General features: G+C 44.6%; 1 protein-coding gene across 1 annotated transcript in view; it reads right to left on the reverse strand.

The window, feature by feature from the left end:
* The window catches only part of LOC149339585 (neural cell adhesion molecule 2-like), a 156,631-nt gene extending 138,941 nt beyond the window's left edge, over positions 1 to 17,690 (reverse strand). Inside the window, exon 1 of the mRNA XM_089550952.1 lies at positions 17,543 to 17,690. Within this exon, the coding sequence (XP_089407078.1) occupies positions 17,543 to 17,690 (148 nt within the window). The remainder of the gene's footprint in view (positions 1 to 17,542) is intronic.
* Positions 17,691 to 17,955: the final 265 nt, after the last annotated feature.

A 17,955-nucleotide genomic window follows, 5' to 3' on the forward strand; every position in this document is an offset into this window, starting at 1 on the left:
GACAAAATCTTGTTTTAAAACGATGGTAGTGAATAAAGAAAGTAGAGTATGTCTGATGTGTGGACTGAAATTGAGAGATAAATAGCGCATTGGTTACAAAGCCATGTGGTGGCCGTAGCCTTAGACTCTAGGCGGCTTGAATATAAAGTCTCGTTGTGTTCAGGGGCCTTCCACGCGAAATCATTCACAACCGACTTTATATGCAGTTTGAAATATAAAGGCCCTGTTACTGAAATATTTGATGACTGCAACAACATGTAGTGATCAAATTTCATTTTATATTGGTTTGCCTATGCAGTGAGGAATTGAGGGCAATAGTTCACTGCACCAGGACACGTCGTCGGACCTGGGAAAGACGCGGCGAAAACAGTAGCTCGAGGACACACTAACGGAGCTGTGGAGGAACCGCTAGAATCGAGACCAGCGGTTGCAGTGCATTGTGGTATCTTGGAACGATATCGAGGATTGGGGACGACCCCTTTCCCACCCCCCTACACAGCCAGCTCAGAAAATAACAGGCAGCCGCTTGGTGGCTCCGGACAAGCACTTACCATAGTTTATACACACTAAGCAAACCTGACTCAATAGCTAATAGGGTCGCCTGTCCGGTCTGCAGGGAGTTGGCCAGAATATATCACTTCTCTTGGCGCTGTCCTCGCAGCACAGCAGTCCCCAATATACAAAACCCATCAAAGGGGCAGTGTAAGGAGACTTTCCTATCTCAAAGCTGGAAGACTAGTGACACCTGGTGGACCGGGCAAGAGCTACTGCAGTCTCCATATGTTCTCTGGAGTAGGGTTCCATCGCATCACCAGATAAAGCTTCGCTCGACCAAATAAACGTTGTCTACTCACTCGCTTCATGCAAAAAAAAACGAATTCGTTTGCATCAATCATGGTTCTGAATTTCCATCCCCGCTGATTTGTATATGATTAATTCACTTACAAGACATACGTGGAATTTCAAGACGTACGTCGAAGTTCAGTTTCATGACTTAGCCTATACTAATTGCCTAAGCAGTACGCCAAAGAAGAAGACGAAAGGTGGAGATGGGCAAGACGATGTACTCGGGGCAACCTGCCCGTACACTTATTGTGTTGAAACAATACTGATTTTCATTTCGTGACATGTAGGTTTCGAGAATTCGCTAATATTGTAAGACAACACTCGGAGAACTTAAGATGTAAATGGTGATAACTGGCATGGAAAACAGGAGAAATTTTTCCTCTCGATATCTTGTTTTCAGCGACACATCCAAATGCGGTCGAAGAATATTTGTGGTTACAGTCGCCTTAAATGCATATGGCTGTGTCTTTATTTTTCGGAAGCCAATTGGTCGCGAGCACAGCAGCTTCAGTACCATCCGTGCATTCCGTATTTAGCTAACATAAAATAACTTTAACAAATTAAAATTCAACCCTGAAGGGTTGAATTTTAACGACACAGCCAAACGACACAGCCAAATGGCAGAAAGCGCAACCCGTTTATTTCGATCCACGAAATATTGTTCGAAGTGCCTTTTCTGAACGGACACAAGCAACTGCGTCAATATATTGGAAGCGATAACAAAGCGCCTGCAAGTACTCTTGGTTCATCGCTTCTAGAGTTTCAATGCGATCTGCGCTTTTCTTTTTTTTTTTTTGTTTATGAAGTCCTCCCATGAGTCGATAAATTAGCAGGCGGCCTGCAGCAAAGCTCGATTTTCAGACTCCGGGTTTCTTTATCGCTTTCTGTTTGCGCCGATACTGAAAACAAACGAGAAATGATTGCGCGTTCCGCACCGCGTCGACCGCGTCGACCGCAAACTAACGCAGCCGCATCCGCTGCGCCGACGTGTTTTTGAAAGTTTACCCCTCGAGCGCTACATGCCCTGACGTAAAATCGTTCCGTTATTAACTGCGCTTGGAGTCGCGCAGTGCGCGCAAAGCGTGGTGGCGCTTTCATCGATTGCTCGGAATGATTGCTGAACACAACGACTTCGAATCTCTGGCGCACTCTACGGCCAGTTTCGCTTCAGTGGCGAAAGTACAACACCGTTGTGCTCTTGCTTTCAGTGGGCTTGCTGCCAGCCTGTTCAAGCCAGAGAGTAGCTTTAAGATGGATACTTTGTATCGAGTGAATGACGATAAAAGTTTGGCTTTACGGTACATAGTATCATTATGGTTCCAGCAATCGCCCGGACACTGCAATGAACGAAAATGGCCCAAGACTTCAAAAGTTCTGTGTCGGGGTTAGTGCAGCCAGATATTCGCGCTCTTAGGCTTCGAATTCACTGATTAAAAGGAAACAGATGTTTTGTACATGTAGTTTGAATGTCTGCCATTTCTTTTGTGAGTATCTTCTATTTGAACCCTTTCACTAGCTGAGCTGGCTATGGCTCTAATCAAGTTTTGATGTATTGGTTTCACAATATAAAATGATGATGATGATGATCATAATAATGATGATAATGAGAAAAATGCGCAAATTTTGAACAGTTATGACAGTACTGCAAATAACGACTATATTTAAGGATGCATAAATAAAGAAAGAATCATCTCAGGTTAGTTTTTGCAATTTTTATTGGCGGTTTGAAAAATGTAGCTTTTTGAAGTAGTTTGTGCACAGTTATTTGTAAGCATGACAAGCAGACAATAGGAAACAGGGTTAAGCGTATTTCTTGTTTGTTTATGCTTGTTTATAGTTACAGTGTTCGTACGGCAACTGATGCGACAAGGTGCTGTAAACAAACCTACAAGAATGAAAGCTGCTTCAATTTCAAACTAACAACAATCAGAGATATATGCATTTTAAGCCATGCAAAGAAACGCTCGAATAGTATAACTAACGTAATATACAACAGAGACGGCCACATATTTCTTTTTATGCATATGTCATATTAGCCGTACCAATCGCCAAGTCATGCAAATTGCCTCGGGGAACCGAGCTCTATTCATGCATATTTGATGGAAACAATGTCAGCAGGAATATTTGCCACAACGCAGAAATTACCTGCCAGTTGCAGCGGGTCACAGAACTTTCTGCATTTCTTGTGTTTGTTTGCATCATGGGCGCAACCGTCCATGCGTAACTTGTCAGCAAGCGGACCGCCTGTCCGCCTAAGTGAACACCGTTTTTACTCGCGCCATCCTCCTTCGGCCGCCTATTTCTACCTTCGAAAAAATTGCCCGCTGAATAAACATCGAATTTTCGAAGTACAAACATCCGAATGGGGAGTCGCGTAGGTCGAACGTCTGGCCTACGATCAACAGAGCAGCAGAAGGTTCTGGCATTCACAAAACATTTTCTGGCAAGGTCGTCGCACGCGACCACAACGGCGCCCAACGCACACTGCGTCGTTCTAACTCCAGCGAGTGAAAAAGGGGAGAAACCGCGCAGAGCGGGCCGTGCAAGGCGGGCGTTATCGCTCAGCCGTGAAGCTGCCAGCCAGCCTCTGTCACCGCCGCCGTCGCCGCCATGTGGGTCCCTTCCGACCACAAGTGCGCAACAAAATCGATACACCGCCACCACGTACTGCGCGCTTTCCATTAGGGAACAGGAAACACGTCGGCGCGTGGCTGGTTTCAGGCCCCCACCAAGCGAACGACAGGGAAACCGAGGCAGGATAGCACGCGCCTCTCCCTGTGTAAACTTGAAATCCCTTAAATGCAAACGCCCGCGTAATATATACGTGAATGTGTGCATATGTTTGCTGTGTATGCAGAAACGCAGTGTTTGTTGACGCCTCTGCGCTTGTTTTCCCTCCCTTGCTTGCTTGAGCAGATTTCCACCACAGATATTACGCTACCAGCATTAGCGGTCATAATTTTGGTTGTTTTTCCCCATGCGCTTGCGGGAGAAATGTTCATGGAAAAGAAAAAGTCGCGGCTAGCAACACGCAATGCTGTTGTTTTGACGGCAATGGCTACTCTGGGAGCAAAAGTCAATATTCATTAAAAAGAAAACTCTCTGATTATTATTCTTATCCAAACAAGGAAAGTTGTACCCAAAGTACCCACCTTATCCTTGGGCACTTGTACCCCCGCTTCCCCATGTGCATCGATGTGGAGGTAGATTGAGCAGCTCTAAGGCATGGAAGTGCAAGAAATAACATTTGTCAGGTTTGCGCTTACCGTTCGCCTTCGCGTATCATCATGCTTCCTTGCTAGCATTACTCATCAAATTGTGCTTCAGAAACAGCATAATGGCTAAAAACGTGTCGAACAAGGTCGTAGTTTTATGGCCGTCGATCCTCTTTCTTTATGAAACATCCGGTCTCAATTCACACTTATTACTATAAAAAAAATTAAAGTAACCCACACAATTGCGTTTTTGGAACTAAAAAAACCCCACCGATCCGACAAATTCAGCGAAAATTCTGAAATTAACACGCCGAGGAACATCAGCTTTATTCACTCTGATATTCTAACAATCTCTGTATAGCAGAAACCTTCAGGACGACTTTAAGCTAGCACACGTTACTCCGAAACTTATTTTTATTTATTTTATTTATAAATACTGCGGTTTTGAGCAACAAGACCATCGCAGGTGGGTACATAATTTCTATAATACCAAAGGACAAAAAGAACAAAAATACAGCAGACAAGGCGTCCCCGCAGCGAAATCACTACATCACACAGTATCGGTTCACAACATTAGAATACATACACAATAGTCATCGAGCCACTGGTAGTAACTTAAATCTGGTAGTAACGCTGATCCAAAAAACACATCTATCTTGCTTTCCCATATTATGGACCATGTGAACTTAAATAACTTACTTCTCGAGAATCAGCTTGAATTCCGATATAACTGCTGATGCAAGTCAAAATTTTTCGAGCTATTAACTGACCATAGCCATTGTCTACACTTGTCGCCCTACAAAACTATCATTTTCAGCCACCTTTCAAAGCCTTTTGATTGCGTCGCTCACAAAGGCTTTCTAATGAAGACCCGTAAGCTCGGGTTTGACGATAAAACCACTGCATTGGTTGGGCAGTTTCTAAGCGATGGTTACTAGTCAGTCAAAATTGAAAGCTGCTCATCGAAAGCAACTAGCACAATCTCTGCCGTGCAACAAGAATCCATGTCAGGGCCTGTGCTTTTTTTTTTAGTTTAATTAAGTAATCGAAACAAGCATTAGCATCACTTCATCTGTACGCTTTTTCGCGGATGAGTGCGTAATTTACAAGAAAATAGCTACGCCGACTATGTATTAGATTTCAGTTTGTAATTCTAACAGAATGGTGTTGAACACGGCAAATGGAAATTAATCTGAGGAAAACTAAACGCGTAAGATTCCTTCTGTCAAAAAAAAAATCGCAAAATAATAACAGAAAAAATAACTCAATCGAATCTGTGTCAGGCATCAAATATCTAGGAGCATTTTTCAGTCACAGAGCGACTCGGGCTACGAGGGACTGTAGCGGAGGGCTATGAATAATTTAGACCATTTTGGGTTCTTTACTTGCATTGACGCTGCAGAATGCATGGGATCTAACCCCATGTACTCTACCCGCATCTTTTGAGCCGCGTAACTACAGAGCCACGGTGACAGCTCCGATAGGATACATAACAAGACATTTTTTTTTTAATTGATGTTTCAAAACGACGTTTACTACTCGCTAATCAAGAAACAGCGCACAGCGCTTACGCTAAGCTGATCAGGTAATCTCCTTAGTACGCCTCATTATATGGCACTCTTCGGGCGCAAATATCCCAAAAGCTCTCGAAGCAGTACAAATTAAACAGCCAGATTCATAGCGTCATTGTACTCACGCTATCAAAAAATACCCGCAATGAACCACAGCTTGAATCTACAGCCTCTTGTCACGCGTACAAAGTGCCCCTGGCTATCATTCCTTCATACCTTACACCATAGCGCTCAGCAACTCTCCCGGAATCATCTTCTCTGGGCTTCGTTCCTCAGCTCGTCTGGTTCATGTGCATAAAGCCCGCCCAATTTTGACTGGAACTGTAAAACTTTCCAACTCGTTGATGGTGTTGGTAGTAAATGAATGCTACCAATTACCGCCAAGCATCATCAGCCATACTGAACCATCGTATCTTTGAACACCTTCGTTACCGTTTTTGAAGACAGCGAACGCGTCGTAGTGCTTAATTCCTGGCTGATTGAAGAAAGCCTCTGCTTATTTTCCGGCAGGGTTTTTTGCTTAGTATATGTTCTGTTGCTTATGATCTGTTGAACGATGCCAGAGCTAGCTTTATGTACTGGCCTGTTTTCACTGTTTTAGAATCTTCGCGTCTTCAACTGTTAAGCGTTGTGACCTCAAATGCAATATTAACCTCGACGAACTTAAAAAAATATGGTGTAAATTCAATTTTTTAATGCCGAAATAGAAAGAAAAACAATGAATTCATCCAGGCGAAAGATTTTATAAATCAGAGAAGCACTTGCTCTTTGACAGTGGAATTAAATCCCCTCGTCAACGTCATGATGTAACAATCCCTTCAGAAAATTTTTGTTTTCACAGTTCTCTAAAGCATAGTTCTTCACAAGACTTTACATAGCTGAAGTGTTTTGGGGAAAGTTGGTTGGTTGGTTTATGGGGTTTATCGTCCCAAAGCGACTAAGGCTATGAGAGACGCCGTAGTGGAGGGCTCCGGAAATTTCGACCACCTGGGGTTCTTTAACGTGCACTGACATCGCACAATACACGGGCCTCTAGAATTTCTCCTCCAAAGAAATTCAACCACCGCGGCCGGGATCGAACCCGCGTCTTTCGGGTCAGCAGCCAAGCACCATAACCACTGAGCCACCGCGGCGGCCTGGGGAAAGTTGATCGTAACACAGTTCTGTTCAAACATTTTTTTGTTGAAGCAGAAAAAAATGTAGGGTAAACGAGCATTGATCGCGGTGGACCGTACAAAGCAAACGTGCTTACTGCGTTCCTTCAAGCACATGTATGTAAGACTTGCACAGTTCTCGTCAAAAAAAAAAAGAACCAGAGTAGAAAAACAAAACGAGAGAGGAGACTGAGAGCAAAAGCAAGCACCGTAATGCATGATGCGCACCAGAGAGTGTCACGCCAAGAAAGTTTGTCCAGCAATCGCAGTCTATCCTTCAGCTTAACTTCACATCAGCTCATGCCCCCCCCCCCCCCCCGCGCAGGGAAACACTACCCCTTGACCTCCGAGAGGGTGGGCCATTTGCTTCCCACAAAACCATTAATAGAATGGCCTCGTCGGTGCTCTCTCCGTTCCTGGCGTGATGCTGCAAACGGCCGGTCATTCTAATGACCCTGTCCCTATACGCATCCCGGATGGTTTTAGGGTGGTTGGGAGAGAGAGAGGTGAAAGGAAGGAAGCATCGGCGTGATAAAACATTTTGGCGTCCGCTCAGAGCTTATATGTTGACGCAGCCCCAACTGATAACCCTCGACGTTGGGGGCACTTAAAGTGAGGAAAAAATGAAGGAGGATGAGGTGGGCGGGCACATTGTGGGAGATCGTGTCCAATCTCGTAAAAGGAATGAATCGCCCTTGTAATTGGTTGGTTGGTTTATGGGGTTTAACGTCCCAATGCGACTAAGGGACTAAGGCTATGAGAGACGCCGTAGTGGAGGGCTCCGGAAATTTCGACCACCTGGGGTTCTTTAACGTGCACTGACATCGCACAGTACACGGGCCTCTAGAATTTCTCCTCCAAAGAAATTCCAGCCGCCGCGGCCGGGATCGAACCCGCGTCTTTTGGCGTGTAATTTCGCCTGGCAAAGAGTATCCGCCAGAGCCTGCGCGTGTGCCCCAATGGGTGCGTGCGTTATGCACCCATCGCATACAGTTCCTCGTTTCCTTTTACTGTGTTTGTAGTACAGTCGTCTATCGGCGAAAAACCCGTGGCATGGATGTTTGTGCGTGTGTGTGAAGCCCCTCCTCCAGCGTCTATAGCGAATCAAAGCAGATCAGGGCACTTTTCGGACACCCTTTAAGTCTGCAAGACGCCTCCTCCAGAGCATTCGCCGGTTTGAGGGCACTTACTGGTAAAAATGCGTACCCCACCTACGAGCAACAACCCTCTCTCTCTGACTCTCTCCACCCTCTCGAAATGCTCCGTCCACCATGCGCCCACCACCGCACGTCTCCACCAACAAGAAACCCGAAAAAGGGTGGCGAAATTTTATTCGAATAAGCATTGGGAAGGTCATCAGTAAAGAAGCGAAATGTGCAACCAATACTAGTGAATGAAATTTTTCGCATCTCGTCGTATAACCGCCAGTGCACCTGTTTTTCCTTTGGAAGTTCGCCACGCTGATAACGCTACTTAGATACTCGTCAATGACGTCATATCAAAATGCGCATGGTCTTTGTTAGAGCTAGCTGCCCAGCCCAGTGCAGATTACAAGGCAGGGAAATTACTCTTAAGCCTTTGAAATATAAAAAAGTGGATAGAAAGAATGGCCTGGTTGTCTGCGCATTCTTTTTCGTAGTAATCACCTGCAGCGCATATGACCGCAGTTCTGCGTACAAAAGGGGTCTAATGTTTCGAATAGTGATGAATAGGAAGTCAACACGCACTTCGAAAATAATGCACACTTGATTCGAAGACGTGGTCGCAAGCCATCGCAGGTAGATCTAAGACCTCAAAAATTCACTTTTAAAATGGTATTGCAATTAACGGCATAAATCACTATCCGTGCATCACCCCACAACATGCAGTATCGTGCGTCCAAGAATGCACCCTCACGATGCGGGAGTGGCACCCTTAACGTTCGCGGTATATGCTTTTTTTTTTGCAAGTATCTATAGCGTTAACGCCCTGCCTCCCGCATATGCTCCTACATCCTACGTCGCCGACACGCTACCACATGCGTTCGAGCGGTTCACAGCCGCAGTAGCTGGAGCAGCCATCCACTAGAGCAAATGAGCTCGCTATCACCGATAATGGGCGCCAGCCAGCCAGCGAACGGGCCGGACGACAGGACGGAGGAAACACGACTGCTAATCGCAGTGACTCATTTCTTCATGACGCCCCGGTGATTTTGTCTTCTCCGCCCGAACACATGCACGCGAAAACGCTCGCACGCACGTACGCACGCACGTACGTACGCACGCACGTACGCACGCACGTACGCACGTACGCACGCGCGTACGCACCCACGCACGCGAGCTGCATGGCACCTAAGAGTAGCACGCACGCGTTCCAACATAAATATCGATTGTTGGGCGTCGAGTACCCCGGCTGTTTGAAAGCGTAATAACCTGAGACAACTTCTCGAGAAGTAAAGTGAGTGTTACGAATGCAAGGAGTGTTGGGGATGTGCGGGAGAGGGGCGACGGAGAGAATAGGGACACGAAGACGAGGAGGAACTGCTTGGTACCGGTTCATCTGCTAAGCTGGTCACGTGGTGCCTTCTTTCCTGCGTGAGCAGCAGCCGAAGTGCTGCTGTCAAGGAAGTTATAGCCTCCCTTGCTGCCATTTCAAGCGTACCCTCGCAGCTGGCTTCCAGGGCTCTTAAGGAAAAAGTCCGCTCAGCGTGCGTCCCTTCTTATCCGCTTTTCCTCCGGCAGCTTGCAACGCAGTAGAGCGGACTTAAGCATGCATATTGCGCCCCGCCCTCATACCTCCTTTCTCTCTTGCATAACGGAAAGCAAATCGAAGAGTGGCGTGGCGTATGCGTCGATATAATTTTTATTTGCCCGAAAAAGTGCACCCTTAATGTCACCTGAGCGCATACTCAAGTTTATTATTTTAGCCAGTAATACTGACTGCAAATGCTGCAGTTGACTGGGTAACATTTTCTTTCTTTTTGTGCACTTGGACATTATAGCTAAGCGCTGAACGCAATTTCTTTCATGTCTAAGCCAGCGAAGATGGCTTTTTATTATTTAAAAACACTTCGCCTTATTCTCTCCTAGCAAAATCAAGCGTGATTTTGATGTTCTCGGCTGAACTCGGTTTGGCGTCGAATTCGTCAAAACATATACGCAATGGTACTCTGCAAAATGCCAAAAAAACCTGGATTAATTTAAGTTGGACAGAAAAATATTCGTACTAAATGCAGCGTCTGACTGCAATGAGGTGATATATCTTTCTAGTTTACAGTTAGTTTCTTTCTTTGTTACCTTATTACACAGCTCGAAGTGGATTCTGCAAATTAACGTCATCGCTGGCACACACATGTTGGAGATCGTCTTACTCCGCCTAAAGCACCAAATATTGAAATCAGTATTACCAAGATTGTTTAGAAGACAGTACACGGAATGAAATAGAATAAATAACGGTGATATATACGGTTGAACTGAAAGGGATGACCCTCGCTGCATGTTTTTATTTCTGCTATTTTACGGACCTAGTTTGAACGTGATTAGGCGAGAGGTTGTTTAGAGGCTTCAATACTATGCAACATCTTCACAACTCCGCGATAGCTTGCACTGCGCCTGGTAGATTGTATGCATAAGTGTTGTATGGCCATCAGTGGCCATGCAAAAACAAATTACTTTTTCGATATACTTCTGGTGAAATCTTTCAAAATTATCCGGAGCCTGCATTTTAGTCTTACTAAAGCTGTAGCACCGCTTCATTTGCCTTTGCGAGAAAAATATTTACCCCAACATAAAATTTTTAGCAGAATACATTGGCTGAGACGAATGCGACATTGACTTGCTTAAAGGTGCACTGAAGAGGAATCTGAGCTCGTTTTTTTGCCGCGGGAACTCGATCTACACGTTCCGAGCATTCTTAGAAACTTCGATTTATTGCCCTGTGTGGCCGATTTCCCTACTTAAATCGGATTAACGTCCGGCTCCCGCCTTTATTTTTTGAATTCTCCCCGTACGGTGGGCGGAGTCGACCTACGCGTGGAGTGCCTTTCAGCCAGCTCCGTGGAGGCTTTGCTTTCGCTTTATTTTTGTTTTTTTAGGCTTCCGTGAATAAATAGTTGCATTCACATATAATACAGCCGCAAAATAAGCCCGCAGAAATAAAAATACGCCCGGACTATTTGTTTCTACGGATTACTACGTATTACTCCGCCGATGGGAGAGCGGCAAGCCGCCACGGGACTGGGTGAAAGGCACTCCACGTGTTGGTCGACTCTGCCCACCGTACGAGGAGAATTAAAAAAAAAAAGGCGGGAACCAAAAGTTAATTCGATTTAATTAGGGAAATCGGCCACACAGGGCAGTAAGTCGAAGTTTCTATGAATGCTCGGAACGTGTAGATCGAGTTCCTGCCGCAAAAAGACTTCTTCAGATTCCTCTTCACTGCACCTTTAAGATACCTGAAGCACTGACCTCGACACCGACAAGGAGCGGATTCGGATGCCGCTGTAATGAAAAATTTCTCACACGCTGTGCACTAGTGGCACGCAAGGGCGGAGGCGCATGCGCACTGCGGCTCATGTTGAGCCGTCAAGTTTGCGTAGTATTTAACTAAGACACGCGCTATACTGGGAAAGTTGGTTGGTGTTCATCCGGACGACAAAAATACGCCTGAAAGCTTGTGGTAAGTTAGTAGCAGGTTAGAATGCACAGCACTGCAGGCGACGAGCAGAGGTCAATGGTCTAGAATCCAAGTGCGGCTTCGGTTGGGTTTTTTGTTTCTTCTACGTAAATATCTGCTATCTAAATTGATCATAAAAATAATAATTGAAGCAAAAGGAAGGACACGAGCATAAAAAATTTCTCTGGGATTTCTTTGAGTTCATTGTTGGTCGGTCACTCTTTCGTATGTGAAAAAGTACAAGTGATTGATGAAAAAGCAACTCCTGAATAATTCTGCGTGCGTTCGTTACCAGAGTAGACTTGAAATTGCGAATGGTGATGGGCACACATCTCCTGTTTACAGGATGTTTAATTTTTGATTTCTTCATTCTGTGCGCCGTTTTTACAGCGGTTACGTTCAACTATTTCTCATCGCCTATTCTGCAAGGCGCAAGTTCTTCTGCATACGAATCCGTACTGATTCTTGTTTATATAGTTCGTTCTTTTCTGTGTATTTCTTCCTTTATGCAGGATTATGCAGCGCTCCACTAGGCATAGTAGTCCGACTGGATGTACTGTGCGCTCCGAAATGGCGTGGCTGTGTCTAAAAAAACCTAGAAAACTGCTCGCACTCCTCTCGCGAAGTTCGTTCTCGAATTTTTTTACCACATCAAAGACCTTCAGTGCAAGCGCGGACAACAAGAGTTTACTGGGACCATAATGTAGTGTTGGAGGAAAGTATAAAAATTTGAGAAGTAGTCAATCTGCAGAAGCGTTATTTCATTTTATTCACACTTCAGCTTTCACAGCAACTTCGTAGAGGAAGAAAGAAATCTGTGATTGGCGGCTTGAAACATTCCGTGGACCATGACAAATTTTGGAATTAGTAGGTAATATGTCAAAACTGCGCAGCTTCTTTTCCAGCCTTACGACAGCGCTTTAGAGGACGCTAAAGGCTACTTCCTTGTTACGAGTCTGCGCTGCAGCCTTTTTTGAGTTCATGATCTCATGCCAAACTCGACGTGAAAGACTCGGCACAGCCGCGTTTAGTAGCGTTGTGTAGTGAAGTTCGTCCCTTTCCCGGAACGCGCGAATGCAACACAGGAAAATTCTCCGCAACGCACTTGGTACACAAATGAACTTTCAATCTCTTTCTGGCGCATAGGCAGAGTCAGAGCACACGTGTTATAAGTTACAGCAGCTTTTCGATAAAGATACTACCTGTAACACAAATAAGGGGTCATAGCAAACTGCTTTACGGGGAAAAAAAAAACGTTTCCTTCGTTAATTCAGGCCACCATTTTAACAAGTCCTAAAAAAATCATGTTCAGAGAAAGGATTATTATTTTTTTAATAGGCACATCGGTTTTTTTCTCTTACCTCATGTAACGATGGTAGAAACTACTTTCGAGACATTAGCCATCTGCATGATTTATTTTTTTTTGTTCCTTCAGTGGTTTCTGTTTTAAACCAACGCCACTGGCTGGAAAAAAACCAATGTTGTGGCGTGCAGTACAATTGATTTCTAACCTAACAAACAACTATAATAAACTGGTAGATAATGTTACCACATTAAGCGTATATTATTAAATATTGTAAAAATGCAGTAAAAGAAGTTGAAGTAAATCACTTGACACGTGATATACGTACGAAAGCTTTTCTAAAAACACTTACTCCCTCCCTTACCCTGCCCATGCCACCCTTTTTCATTCCAAGATACGCCAATTTAAAGAAAAAGACACAGTCACCTTATTGCGGCATTGAATAGCTCATTAATGTCATATCTCTGCGGGTCTGTAATGTTGGTAGAGATGTTTCTTTGATAAAAACCGGACTCCGAAATTCAAGAAAATACAAGCTTGACATGCGATGCAACAAGTGTACGTGCTTTTAATCCCTTATTTTGTCTATCGTCTCTTATTTCTCCTGTTACCCTCTCCACCATCTCATACGCAATATTCTCATCACATTCGTTTCTTTATGTTGTTCTTTCACACAGCAGAGACCTTCCAAGGCCTCCGTGCGAAAGCAAGCGTCTGAAACACCTGTGATGTCGTGTACTACGCTTCCTTCCCATGGTTAGTTATACAGGGGAGCAAAAAAAAAAAAATCTTGCACTCCTGCGTTCTGCTCCGCTCGCTCTCTCCATCGTTTTCCACTGCTCTTTGGCTGTCAGGGCGGAAGTTTTGGCTCACATGCTAGTAAAACAAAAAGCGGTAATGTTCAGCTCGCAGAAAGACGAATATCTTGAAACATTTCTTTCCCAAAATGCAAAACAGCGCTTCTTTTTTTTCTAGATGGCGACCCGGGCAGGAACACGAAAATGTCTTGGCATGTGTGGCATGCAAGAATTATCAAAGGGTTCTTCGCAAACCTAACTAGCCCCGGCAGTTTTGATATCCTCGTCGCTCTTTTTGCATTAAGCCTAGTATGCATATGGGTGAGTTAACCGCTCCGCGCTTAAGTTTGCGGGTGCGGGGGGAGTGGGGAGGGGGGGGGGGGGGGGGGGGGGAGGTTGAGCGGCGTTTCAATATTGGACGAGAAATGTTAGCTGCTTTTTTTTACCTGACAAATGGTCCGCTACTGTTTACTCAATTTCGATCTCTGCGAATGACATCCCAGCCACTTCCAACTTATTGCGATGAAATTCTAGAAAGCAGATCCATTTGACTGCCGCAGATTTTTCGCTCGCCGCAAACAAAACTGAATCGATATAGGGAATTTGGAATTCAAATTTCTCGCACCTTCCAGCGAAAGCTCCAGGATGGCGTAGTGCCGTTCTCTCGGCCTAGGTGTATGTTTTTGTTTAAAATGCTTGGCGCCGGTCGATGAACATACAACCTTGTGAGTGAGTCCAGTAGAGTCACTCACAAAGCTCTTACGATATTATATACTATATAGTCGTCCATCGGAGCCAACCAGACGACATGTGCGAAACAAAACTGTGCACCGGTGGTGTAGCAAGAAGTCGAACCCTCGACGTGTTGATCTGAATGCTGGTGGCGCACGGCGTCCAACGTCAGCGTGCGCTGACAGTAGCTTCTCGCGAAACTGGGTCGGGATTTCAGAGAAGATATAAAACACGCGGATATTTAGGTAATTATATCATAGAGCGTGTCACCCTACTTTCGTGGTACGTTGATATTTATCTTATACCGAATTTACTTATCCCTCAGGGGCAGTGGCTTAAGTTGTTTTGAAGAAGATCCTTATGCCATAAAAAGTGTAGGAAGAAGAAAGAAAGAACCTGGCTGTATCATGCTTTCAAGCCAATGAGAGACATTACCGCTTCTCAAGCTAGTCTTTTTTTAGCATGACGCTTTGCCATTGACCCAATTCATTGCCAAAGTACTCGATGCCCGCTTTGCTGGTTATACTTCGCAGAGATGTACAGAAGTGCGGATAGAATAGGATAAAGTATTTGCCAGCATCTTTAATTTTTTGTTAATTTACCCATTAAAATATTTCGAGCAGTATCGGCAAGCACCGCAATGCTTGGAGCTACGGTCGCCCTTTTGCTCTCACGCAAAAAGAATGAACCAACGTCGAAGTGAAAGAATGAGATAACAGCTCCGCCAGAAATGAGACAACGGATTAGAGATGACGACAGGAATTAACGCTTTTGAGGATGTTTGTTTCACTTACAAAAGAAAAAAGATGGATAGTCTTGTTCACAGCGCAGTAAAAGAAGCCTAGGTTGGCATGAAATATAAACTCTCGATCCAGTGCCGGAAAAATATAGAGGAGAGCGAAATACTTGAACCTATCATCCGAAATGAAAAAGCGATGTTTATTGGTGGGACGTGCACAGGTATCCTAGTGAACGGAATGCGATTTTCTTACAATAGCATTGGATAAACCTGCGACAGTGCAAGCAAAGCACAAGCCACCGAACCCGACTTTCTCGGTGCCCGTTATGTGATTCATACTTATGAAAAAACAATAAACTATAACTGCCAGCCTCCAGAATAGAAATTCCTGTCGTAGCTGGCAAGCCGCTCTAAATATATTTATTCTTTTTCTTCCCTTTAGCACGTCTACCTTTCGATGCTTTGAGTTTAGGGAACAGTGGGGCAGGCAACACCCGACACAAATCTGCAAACCGTCGCCAATAATCGTATTCCTAAACACCAAACCAAATACGGCCGAATCATTACCTACTGTCCTGTCATCACGTTCCTCTAATATAAAAAACAATTTTAAATAGAAACACAGCAAAATTCAACAAAATTTAAAACTTCTAAATGGTGTATTTTTCTCCATGTGGTAGGGCTAAATGAGATAAAGTAAGGCAAAAATGTGACGCCCTTCGAATGTCCCCATATTACTCATCTTTGCAATAAATGCACAAGAAGTTGGCTCCATGGATGTGTAGAAAATCTTAGCGAGCTTATTCGAATTACAGACAGTGTAATAAGAGCGAACCCGGCGCTGTTTTGTTCCATGGCCCACGAAAGTCAACGCCGTTTTACCGCTGAGCTCGGCGTGCAGCCGGGCTACGCGGTGTTTTTGAATTTCGTACTGTCATCGAAACTTTTATTTGTGTTTTAATATGGCAGTTTCTGCCATTTTGCTCAGCCGTGTTCAATCGACATGCGATTTGGTTCCATTCGTAGCGCGTGAACACAAGGTTTTCAATGTGATTCGAGGTGAGACAGAACAATGCTTGCTCCAATTTCAGTACGGGTTGCTGTTCATGCCCGCCGAACGTAATCCGACGCTGACGTTTTGAAGACTTTTTATACAGTCTCTGCTTTTAATACTGTCTAATTTTCTTTACTGTTGTGTGATCGGCGCGTTTGGGAACACAAAAACGATGCATGCGCCTCTCCAGAGTTTTATTCATGTTTTCTGTGCCGTAATCAGCATTCACTGTTTTCATTTTGTGGATTCCGATAACCCCAACACATGACTAGACCATCAAAGCAAGCAATAAAACCATTGCATATATTTCACTCTCTCTGGAACATCACAACGTTGTGTTCTGCAGCACATGTAGCCGGCTGATAAAATATTCGCATCTTAATTACACGAAGCGAAAAATAATTCTTAAAATTTGAACGACATATAAGACCAATAACAAACGGCAATAACTAAATACATAAGTCAATCTATTACTCCAGGTTGATTGAGCTGGCGTTCAGAATTTTGCCCCTTCTTGCGTGTTCTCTTTCACCGAGGCTCAATTCACAATTTTATCTCAGTTTGAGAGCCGCCAATCGAGAAATCCTTGAGCTCAGTTGTAGGGAACATATCTGGAGTCATGGCATGTAAATATCAAGGTAATAGTTACAGAATATTAGGTAAGTTGTCGCGTCTCGTCGCATGCCGCGTTTTGCATCTGAATCCTTTATAATTAAAGCACAGCAAAATATTCCCCCTTACATAACGCTTCGAACGCCTGCAACTTTCTACCTCTTCTAACCTTCATAAACGACCAGCAACACCTCTCCCATACCCAGAAATTATGAACGAGTGCATTTTAAAAACCGAAATAGATTATGAACGGAATTTTTCTATATATATTTATATTCCACGAAAAAAAAATTTGCTTTCAAAAACGCGCTTGTCCAGAACTTCTGGGTATGAAATGGGTGTTTCTGGTGGCGTATGAAGATTAGAACAGGTAGAAAGTTGCAGGCGTTCGAAGCTCTATTTAAGGGGGAATATTTTATCGTAAAAATGTACGATATATAAAAGATTTCGTTCATAAACTGTGAATATACCTGCAGATCTCCCCTCGGAAGCCTCGAATATATTTGCTATGAACGTTTTTGCTATCGTCAAAAACGTTCCCCTTTGCTTTTCTATCGCAGTCTAACTACCCGATGCTACCAATAGACAAACATTAAAAGAAATATTTTGCTACGCATCTCAAGAATTGGCTACAACCTTCAATATTTTCATAACGGCACCCTACAATATTCCATAGATGCCTCTATGTTAAAACTGAGGTCGCAGAATCGTTGACATGCGTACCTTGCAACTTTCAGAGCGCTTCTCTTTACGCTGCCCCTTTCGTACGATAACAAGAACGCGTTTGGGAACACATCACAGAAACTGAGAATTGAAAGACGAACAAATAAATGGTGGAGCGCAGTGCAGCGTCTCCCAAAACGCACCGTACGGCTGCTCCTTGTTGGCCGGCCGCTGCTGTATCCGACACTGCACCACCACCGCACAGATCCAGACACGCACCGCAAAGGCGACGAACATCCCTCGCAGCGTCCGACCGCGGCCAGGCTCCACGCCGACACCGGGCCGCCTCATGTCGCCACCGCCGTGACCATGAACGACGTCTCACACAGCATCAGCGAGCGACCCACATTCGGCTGCGGCTCAGCGGACGAGTCAGTCAAGTGTCTCGGTACGGCGCGAAGAACCGCAGCATACAAGATTGACGACGCACATACAGACGCACACGTAAGCACACACACAACACTTGGAGGATGGCGGCCACCACGACTTCCCTAAGCCATTTGCCCCTCCAAGGTGATAGTATTTTACAGGACCAGAGAGAATCCCTGAGTCAGTC

The sequence above is a fragment of the Amblyomma mixtum genome, chromosome 6 (genome assembly GCF_055824585.1).
Source record: "Amblyomma mixtum isolate Tamu chromosome 6, ASM5582458v1, whole genome shotgun sequence".
NCBI lineage: Eukaryota > Metazoa > Arthropoda > Arachnida > Ixodida > Ixodidae > Amblyomma > Amblyomma mixtum.